This window comes from Glycine soja, chromosome 1, assembly GCF_004193775.1.
Source record: "Glycine soja cultivar W05 chromosome 1, ASM419377v2, whole genome shotgun sequence".
NCBI classification, from domain to species: domain Eukaryota; kingdom Viridiplantae; phylum Streptophyta; class Magnoliopsida; order Fabales; family Fabaceae; genus Glycine; species Glycine soja.
This window is the reverse complement of record NC_041002.1, coordinates 55,565,097-55,574,761: the sequence shown is the minus strand read 5'-3', so window position 1 is coordinate 55,574,761 and position 9,665 is coordinate 55,565,097. Positions and strand designations below refer to the sequence as shown.

Sequence of the window (9,665 nt, the reverse complement as noted above, 5' to 3'; positions counted from 1 at the left end):
TTCAGTAAACACGGAACACATACTTTTTATACAGTAAATTAATATATAGAGCACATAATCTCGAGGGGGGGAAATTGCGTGAGATCGAGTGATTCCAGTATTCCATTTTTCTTTATGAAATACATGATAGGGGAATATATCTAAAGAAAAAGGAATTACACCCACACTTACAGTACAGTTTTCAGCTAGTAACTAAATTCTAAGCTTTTGCAGCTTCTGATTCTTGAATTTGAAGTTTAGTAGTTGAATTGAGAACTAGAGTAAACTATATTATTAATTAGATCACTTAATAAAGTTGTTTGTCGTTAAAGAATACTGTCTTAATTGGCCAACATATATATATATATATATATATATATATATATATATATATATATATATATATATAAAAGAACAAACCCCTGATCTTAAAACATATGGAATTAAATCAGACTGCTATTCAATCAGAAAAAGCTATATGAGAATGAATGATTCTCTAGCTAGCCTTTTATATATAATTTAATGTAATGCATTCTTAATAATAATAATAATAAAAAGTTCCTTGTCAAGTGAATATAAATATAGGCGATATTAGAAGATCAACCAATTAACACAAAACTGAAATGAAATTAGATAACTTCTATTATTTATTTGAAGTACAACTAAAATAACAACAACACACTCAACATTCAATTCAAACTGATCAAACTACCAGAGAAATACACACTGGTTTATTTTTCACTCATATCACCCACATTATACACTCGTAGTTAATTTGTCTTTTAGATTTAAACTGATCCTTGCTAATCCAACAAAGGGAAAACTTAATCTCTTATTTGATTTATCTTTTGGTTTCTTTTTTCATTCTAAAAAATCAAATTATTAGTGATTCACTCAAACCCCACACATATATAGCTACACCATAAGCAGTATGGATTCTCCTTGTCAGAGAATAACACCGCTATCAATCAATGTCGGAGAAAGAAACATCACTTATCTCCAAACAAGTATCCAAGCGATGAATGACCACCAGGTACCGATTTGACTTTTGTTGACGGACGATCCTGAAACATATATATATAGATTGAGAAAATTTAATTTATATAAACAAATAAATAATTTAGATCATAATTAATATCAAATATAGATTGACGATGTGAATATAAATCATAGCTAAAATAATATAAAATATAGTCATAGAAGCTTACATACAGTTACAATGTTTCCCAAGTGGTGGCCTTGAGATCGGTTGTTTGAGACAACAAGTTGGCAGTTAGAACCGTGATGGGGCATGGAGTTATCGATGTCAATGCCATAGGGTGGTAATGGAGCTGCCCTTGTGGGCAGAGGCTGATTTGGCTTCTCTTCTGACCCAAATAGGTACCCCAACGAGCTCTGTCCACCACCTGAACTTTCACCTCTATTCATGGCGCACGCGATTCTCAGCTTCAAGATCTATGCCACTTAATTGCAATTAATTTCGTCGCTGATAACATTAACCCTAGATATGTATATCTATATATATACCCGCTGGTTTTGTTGTCTGCTTCATTAAGCAAAGTATGCAAATACTTAAATACAGTAAAATGGTGCAGATAATATGATAATGCACTGTACCTAATCAGTCATTATTGCCTTGATAGATTTAAAGGATAGTGCTTAATTATGCAGTAATTTACATTATTCCCTTACTACAAGGAGTAAGTGGGATGCAATGTGGGTTGAGAAATGATGTGGACCTTCAAGCAAGCCAAACACACAATTGAATTCATTTTCTCCGTGGCAATATTTCCCTGTTGACTATATATATATAATATATTCATATGAGAAGTAGAAGTAGGAATTTTATGACTGCTTTAATCATTTGTATACAAGAAATTAAAGATGCTTTTTCTTACAGGGGGAAGAGAGAGAAAAGAAACCCTTTAGTGTTTAGCCGAAAGAATCAAAGTGTTTGGAATAGGGACAATTTTTTTTTAAGTACATACGAACCAGTAGTCTCAGTTGTTTTCAAGAAAATTATAATGTTAATTACTACTTAGGTATACTTTTCCCTTCAGCAACCTTAATCAGTTCCCATATATTTATGCACTATTTACTAATATATATATATATATATATATATATATATATATATATATATATATATATATATATATATATATATAAAGCAATTACTTAGCTTAGCCTGTCTTTTTTTTTTAATTCAATTTCGTCAAAATGAATATAACCGGATATAAAGTTGTTAAGACTTGACTGTATAATCAGTACGTAGATTGCAAAACCACCCACCACTGTAATTGTATTTGATAATATATAAAACGATTTTACGGCTACTATTAGTTCATACATTAATTATATATGCTGAAGTAAGTGTGGAGGTAAAATTTTACATTCATTAAAAATGAATAAATTGAATAATATATAAGTAAAAAAATTCACAAATTACTTCTAAATACTTGTATCGTCGTTCGAAAATGAACCCAACATCACCTTTTCCTCGGGTTCATTGTGGAGAAGCAGTACTAATATCTAGAAGCTCTAAGGGAAATACACACTTAAATGGAGATTGTTCAAGTACGAAGGTTGAAGCAAAAGAAATTACTTATTTTATTTAAAAATTATTTTTTTAATAATAAAAAAACGGATCCTCAAGTCAATTAACAAATATACAACATTGCTGCGTAAATATTTATTTTATACACAATTTACTAATCAAACTTATAAATTATCAATCGTTAAAATATAAGAAGAATAATATTAAAGTTGAAGCTTCGTGATTCAGGCGGACTAGCAGTAGGTTAAGTGTCAAATATCGCGTAACCTTCCATTTATAATATAGACCCACACTATCCGTTAATCGTTCATTTTTTTTTTTTTACCTTATTTTTCACTGAGGAAAGGTTGAGGTGGTACTCTCCATGGACGATACATACTTTCAAACACAGCTTGATGTCAAATAAGATATAATTTAAAACAAGAAATTTTAATGATAGAAGGATTTGTAATCTTTGCAGAAATATGAGTATTCTGAACATAGTTGTTTATTAAGTTAAATGATTTTTCCATGAGTCCTACACGTAAGAGTTTTTATTATTATTTTCCTTGATGGTAAACATTAAATGAGTATCCAATAGTATATTTTTATTGTGTAAAATTGATTAAGCAAGCTGCTTATATAAACAATATGGTATTTGTATAAGCAATACCATTTCATTTGTTCAATGATAAAAAATGTTAAAGTAATATATTTTAAAGTTAAGCAATTCATATAATGTTAAAGTTACTATGATAATTTCATGTTTAGAGAGAGGGTAAAATAACACAAATGTTTTACACATGATTTCTTGATTTTTCTATAAGAAAATGGTGAATCTCGTGTGAGAACTAATTTTTATTTTTTCTGTGCAAAGATGACACTATTTTTTTTTTTACGAACACCAATTTATAAAAGCGCAATTTTTATATAGTGAATAAATATGTACTTATATTAAATAAATAAATAAATAATCAATGTAGTTGCTGAGATCTTGCAATGCAATGGGGATGTTTCTAAAATATGTATAATTTCTAAAAGAAGTGGATGATCATGCAATGCAACATCAATAGCTCCGTTTTGGAAAATTATCGTACGAAAGTTGTTCGTCGATTCAAAAAGTACAACAAAACCATAATGTTTGGGGGGCACCGTCGTACATGATCTTTTACATCATTAGTTGAGACATAATCATATGCTTTTGAGCCTAAATAGTGATATTTAAGTTGCACACTATTAAATGAAGGTTAAGAGTCCAAATTTTTTAACTTTTTCATAAGAAAATATTTTTTAAATAATTACTTTTAAAATTGTGTATTGCGTTTTTTAAATGCTTGAAAAATGTCAGAATATTACAAAAATATCATTTTATGATATTACTTTTGATAGTTTCTAAAAAAATATAATTATAAGTTCATAAATATGTGTTTAGGGTCTATTTGGTTGGAAGTAGAGAAACAGAGTGCATAAAAATAAAATAAAATAAGAAGGGAATTAAAATAGATGAAAAATAAAGGAGAATTAAAAGTATTTTAATTGAAAAGAAAAAGAAAAAAATTGGTGAATAAAAATAAGAGAGAGATAACGCAATAAGTATCATCATTTTCAAAAAAAAAAAATCTATTCTATTTCCACGCGACATAGCAAACCCTATTATTTTCATCCTTTTCCCCTTCTAATTTCTCACCAACCAAAGAGATCAGGGCTACTATAAAAAGTATTTGTATATATATTTATAACTAAATATAGATAATTTTTACTCTGCATGATCCTTTAAATAGATAAATAAATAAATGGAAGAAAAAATGGGTGGCTGTAAAGTAGAAGACATAAAGAGTGAAATAATGGCATTGATAGCTTGTTGTTGCACTTGAATATGGACCCGTTGATGACTTGTATTCCTCTGAAAAAGGTGACAAGATAAAAAGACGCTACAAAGCTCCATAGACAGAGTTCGGTTGGCAGGGATCTTGTAGGCCCCTGGAATCCTTCGCAAGTTAACCCACCCAAAACTCAACCAAGTTAATCCCATTCAATATGATATCTAAATTTGTATCCACACATTAGGTTTTATTTATTTATTTTAATTACTAAAATAATTATTCAGAGAAGTGAATCTCGGCAAAGTGTTTAAAAAAGAATTTAGTTAAATTAATCTTTATAAAATCTCATTTATTTTTATTCATCAATACTAATTAGTCCCTCCTAGAAACTAATTTTGTGTATTTTTATAGTCCCTCTCAGCAAATGTAAAAAACAAACAATAAAAAAGAGAGGATACAATCAGTCAATCACAATGTATTGATGGCCCGAAAAATACCCAGTTGCAAATTGTTGAGATTTGACACTTATTTATGAGGTTATTCTTTTTGCATCATTTAATTTTTTTTTATACCTAATATATTTTTAAAATTTTTAATGTTATCCTTTTTTTTACTTTTTCATTTATTTTTTGTCTCAGTGTAACCTATGAAATAATATATTTATAAGCTTTACACGAATTGTCTATCCATATGAAATTTACGAATTATCAATTCATAACCCTATAAATATTCTATGGATCCATATGAGACTTATGAATTTATCTAAGGCTCATATATAATATGTTATTTCCGTATGTCATTCTCCATGCTATTTTATTATTATTATTATTAAAATACTTTTTACAATTGCATTTGATTTCACAACAAAAATTTATTTTCACTGTGTATGTGGAACAATTATAAAACAGAAAAAATTGACATATAATGCGACAATTAAAAATAAACCTAAGTTTTCAAGTAACTATTTCATCTCAGCCATTAGGCCAATCTTACGGGACATTAAAAAATATATCTTATATAATACTTAATTTGATTATTCTAATAAAAAAAATTGATTACTACTAAAATAAGATAATTTGGATCTTAATTAATTCAATTAATATTTAAAAAAATTATTTATATCACGATTAATTCAATTACTATTAAAAAGTAATTCATGTTAGGATACAAATTAGCTTTTTTTAAAAATAATAATTAAACTATTTATGATACAGCATAAACTAATTTTTGTTATGTAGTTAATTCACACAGAAGGTGTCAACCTATAATTTAAAAATAAAGACTAATTTTTGTTGTGTATTTATACTAAGATTTTAAACCAAAACAAATTTCTATTGTGGAATAAAACAGAATGAAAACTATTTTTCATGGGCAGTATATGATCCAACAGGGAGGTCAATTGCATGGGCCTCTGTGTTAATGGGCCTCTAATTTATCCAAAAAACTCTAGAGTCTGTCTGGACCTATAAAAGTGAGAGTTGGGAAACTTCGGGAACAATCTATTTTCCATTTCCTTTGCTGCTTATTCTTCACTCCGTCTCCTTCTTTTTGCTGCAACTTACCTCTGTCTCTTCAATCCATCCAGTTTCACTTTTCTGTAAGTCTTTCCTTCACTCTTTTCATCTTCTAAACACACTCCTGCAAGTTTATACCTAAAATTCCCACCCGTGGAAGCTTTTCATTTGTTTTTCAGACTTCGTTAATTTTCTCACCTTATTTCTGAATTCATTTGACCAAAATACCTGATCATGATTTCGTATGTAGCTAAACTTGTTGATTCTTTTACTCCGTTTGCGTATTTTTCATTGCTATGTAAGCGAATGCGGTCGTTGAATTAAAGATGCAATCCAAGTGTCGATCCAAAAAAAAAAAAAAGCGAAGCGTAGAATTTTATAATTGTAGCCGTAATTCGTAAGATGCAAGCCAAGTGTTCGATTTGTGGCAAGTCTTCTTGTTCATTTGTTTTATTTTGTTTTAATTTTTCCTTCTCTTTTCTGGAAATTACAAAGAAAGCTAAAGAATCCGTGTTTTTGTTTAGTACATCGTAATCCAGGGATTGCTTGTTTCATGCAAGAATTTTGTGTGTGCCATTTCATTTAATAATTAATATTAATCAAATGATTTTCGTTTCTCTTCTCTGCAGACTAATTCAGTAATATTATCGATTGCTCAATTTTCTCTTTCAAAATTATTATAGATTGGATTGTATGATGCCCGTTGGAAATAATTCAAGTTTTACATTAACTAAAAGTAATCTCATATTAAAATATATAAATGAAAGACAAACTTCATCCCTTGAACTAGCTTTTGGGGTTGAGTTAGATCAAAAACTTACATTCTAAGATGGTATTAGACCCACTTCTGATCCTGGGATCACACTTCCGTTAATCCTTATTTTGTAGTGACAAACATTCACCATTTGTTGTTCACGCCCCGAGCCGAGGAAGTGCTTGGCATAATGAGGGACAATCTTCACTCCTTTAGTTAGGTTTTGGAGTTGAGTTAGACTTCTCACATTATTCATTGTAAGAGATGCTGTTATTATTCATTGTAAGAGATGCTGTTAAAATCAATTTGTTATGTGATCATACTTGTTGCAAAAATCAATATGTAGATGTGTCTATTGCCGTTTACAAAAACCTCTGGCTTATTTTTCCTATACTTTAGTTGTTTTGATTTATTTATTCTCACGATGGAATCTTTCATAAATCTAAAGCATGTTTTGTTCAATCATTGCAGGGGCGCATGGTAGCTATAGAATACATGCGTGGACCTGTTGCGCTTGCATTGCTGCCTGCAAAATGCAGGTCCTGGCAAATCTACTCGATGAATCGATCACATTCACAGGGTATTTTGTAATGCCTTTGATTTAATGCAATTGTTACTTGTTAGAGTGAGGGAGACTTGCAAATATAAAGAGAATTTCTTAATCAAATAAATACTTGACACAGGTTTATTGGCGACTTTAACACCTAAGAAACTAGAGAAGGAAGCTGACAAAAGGGGGCTAGCAACTAAAGAGACGATTGACCCAATAGTGGCCTTTAGCAGGCCTCCACCACTTCCACCTTTTTTAGGACCGTTGGTTGCTCTCTCGTTGTTAGAGACATGGTGGAACCGTGGCACTGATGAAGATGGCAAGTGATGATGTGATGAAATAGTGTGATCGTTACTTGAAGAAAGTTTTGGAAATAAAAATCACAACAGTGATTACAGAGTTGAGCAATCGAACAAAGAAGCCCCATAGCTTTATGTAGCCTTCTAGGAGTGGATGTAGCCAAGGCGCGACAAATATATTGTAAACTCTCAATATCCATGTTAGTATTACATTAGGACTTCTTAAGAACCCTGCAGGAACACGCACTGTACATGTTAGTATATGTTAGTGGAAATTTTGAGATTGTTAAAAGGAAATGTAAAATCTAGGAATGTGACTTACACTCGGTTACTTTCGGAAAGTCATCAAATATTGAAGTCACGTTTTTCAATAGGGTCTGAATTTCTCAAGAGGAAACGCCAATTGAACATATCCAAACGAAAAGAAAAGTACCATAGGATTATCAGATATTGATGATTGTGCATAAAGGAAGGGGAAAAAAAACGAAGAAGCTTTCATTATCATAAAAATAAAAAATACTTGGCGTTTTCGGAGTTACCAAAACTATGCTTCCTGGTTTGATAGGTGATTCAATTAATACCTCAGCGTTCCTGAATATACTTTTATTGTGAGCATATGTTTAACACAAATCAAAGACTTTTGGGAATTTGATCGTTTTGCTACGTACCAGATGACCAGGTTCTTTCCTAATTTTGATAACTTGAAGAAGGTGCAACCTCTGGTGAATGGGATTTGTTTCTCGTTCCATTCTGCCATACCATACGACAAAAATTGATAATGTTTCTTAAGAAACACCGAACAATAAGGAGAAAATTAATGAATCTAGGAAAGAAATATGACCCAAGTGCCAGCTCGCTACGGCAGTTAAATCATCTCCCTCGTATATATGTTTCAGTCTGAATGTCACATTCCGGCCCATGCAATGAGTAAGCTGTTCTAAGAAGCGTATTACTTCCTGCAATGTTATTTTTAGACTACGTAGTATTTACCGTATGCAATCAACCCTTGGTAGGAAGTATGGTTCAGAAACAAACCTTTTTTCCCTGGAATGGTTTGGTGAAGGCATAGTCATCAAAGCAAGCATCTTCGGATATGCACTCATCCAATTGTCGCAGGTCTTTATCATTAATGCTAGTGTAGTACTGCTCTACTGTATCTGCTGGAGAGAGAGAATTTTGCTGAGATTTGGGGTCCCTTTTTGATGCCATGGCTAAAACTCTATTTCTATCCCAAGATTTGTTTAGGACATTCTTCTTGATGCTGTGTCGTTGTATCTCCATCTTGTGTAAGTGCAAGTTGCATTTTGTTCTGCTGGGCGGGAGCCTGATGGCTAGCCTCTTTGTGATGTTGGAGTTTATTCCCGGCCAATGGCATGAAGCTCTGGTTGATAATTTGACTACAGCATCCATTTTGTAAATTTTCTTAGTGAAACATTACCATTGACAAGCAATGGCAACTCGCTGACACTAATATATTCGGCCTATATGACTTACTTGCGCAAAAGAACAAAGAACTTTCTCTAGCTTTAACCAAGGAATCAGTCCCTAGTTCGCTTAGCTGCTCCATTTGTTTTGCTGTTTCTGACTTCGCATGAAATCCAAGAATATTGTTATTTCTTTTCTTGGTCCGGCTTGGAATTATTTCAACTATTATTTCACCTTGTGTATTTTGATTTGCAAACTTCTCATCCTTTTCTCTCAGCATTGCTGCTCCTTACACTCAACCTCTTCGGTGTGACACGTCAAATGTAAGACTCAAAATAAATAAATATTAATTTTGTAATTTTGTTCCAGACTGGGATCGAAGTTTAACATGCATAGCTCATTGCCTCGACTAAAAACATTGGACTAGTCTAACTTGCTTAGTGTTGACTGAAGTCCACACCACCAACCATCCATGCGCAAGATTTCTACAATTCTGAACACTAAAACACACAACCTAGACTCCTAGAGTAATTTTAGTCTTTGTGATAGGATACATGTATCATTAACGAGTCCTTTTATACAAGGGAATCCATTCGTCTTTTACTGTTTTTTATTAAGTTAATAATCTTTTCTGTATTTAATATAATCATATTCTTAATGATAGATAGTGGCGGGTCCGAGACTTGGGTTAATGGGACAACTGGTGTTATTGGATAGTGATAAATTGCAGAGTAACAGCTTCAAATATAATAAATTAGAAGGAACAAAACACAAAAATTCAAGAT

The 9,665-nt window shown here is 31.4% G+C and overlaps 3 protein-coding genes across 3 annotated transcripts; 1 reads left to right on the top strand and 2 right to left on the bottom strand.

The window, feature by feature from the left end:
* Positions 1-586: 586 nt before the first annotated feature.
* Positions 587-1,739, bottom strand: LOC114425054 (protein SPIRAL1-like 5). The gene is made up of 2 exons (XM_028391801.1): positions 1,192-1,739; positions 587-1,043 (listed from the first exon to the last, which is right to left on the bottom strand). Exons 1-2 carry the CDS (start codon positions 1,405-1,407, stop codon positions 969-971), a joined length of 291 nt encoding a protein of 96 aa, XP_028247602.1. The 5' UTR covers positions 1,408-1,739; the 3' UTR covers positions 587-968.
* A 4,101-nt stretch (positions 1,740-5,840) lies between these two features.
* LOC114425046 lies at positions 5,841-7,826 on the top strand. The gene is made up of 3 exons (XM_028391788.1): positions 5,841-5,935; positions 7,078-7,186; positions 7,290-7,826. The coding sequence occupies exons 2-3, from the start codon at positions 7,084-7,086 to the stop codon at positions 7,481-7,483; spliced, it is 297 nt and encodes a 98-aa protein (XP_028247589.1). The 5' UTR covers positions 5,841-5,935; positions 7,078-7,083; the 3' UTR covers positions 7,484-7,826.
* LOC114425040 lies at positions 7,078-9,395 on the bottom strand. The gene is made up of 6 exons (XM_028391775.1): positions 8,491-9,395; positions 8,297-8,411; positions 8,124-8,205; positions 7,995-8,046; positions 7,778-7,832; positions 7,078-7,686 (listed from the first exon to the last, which is right to left on the bottom strand). The coding sequence occupies exons 1-6, from the start codon at positions 8,863-8,865 to the stop codon at positions 7,508-7,510; spliced, it is 858 nt and encodes a 285-aa protein (XP_028247576.1). The 5' UTR covers positions 8,866-9,395; the 3' UTR covers positions 7,078-7,507.
* Between the last annotated feature and the right edge of the window lie 270 nt (positions 9,396-9,665).

Coding starts and splice junctions, on each gene's coding strand:
- LOC114425040 (XM_028391775.1), bottom strand. CDS start 8,865: ATGGATGCTGTAGTCAAATTATCAACCAGAGCTTCATGCCATTGGCCG. Junction 8,412..8,490: donor AACCATTCCAGGGAAAAAAG/GTTTGTTTCTGA, acceptor ATAACATTGCAG/GAAGTAATACGCTTCTTAGA. Junction 8,047..8,123: donor GGAAAGAACCTGGTCATCTG/GTACGTAGCAAA, acceptor AAGTATATTCAG/GAACGCTGAGGTATTAATTG.
- LOC114425054 (XM_028391801.1), bottom strand. CDS start 1,407: ATGAATAGAGGTGAAAGTTCAGGTGGTGGACAGAGCTCGTTGGGGTAC. Junction 1,044..1,191: donor ACTTGGGAAACATTGTAACT/GTATGTAAGCTT, acceptor TATATGTTTCAG/GATCGTCCGTCAACAAAAGT.
- LOC114425046 (XM_028391788.1), top strand. CDS start 7,084: ATGGTAGCTATAGAATACATGCGTGGACCTGTTGCGCTTGCATTGCTG. Junction 7,187..7,289: donor GAATCGATCACATTCACAGG/GTATTTTGTAAT, acceptor TACTTGACACAG/GTTTATTGGCGACTTTAACA.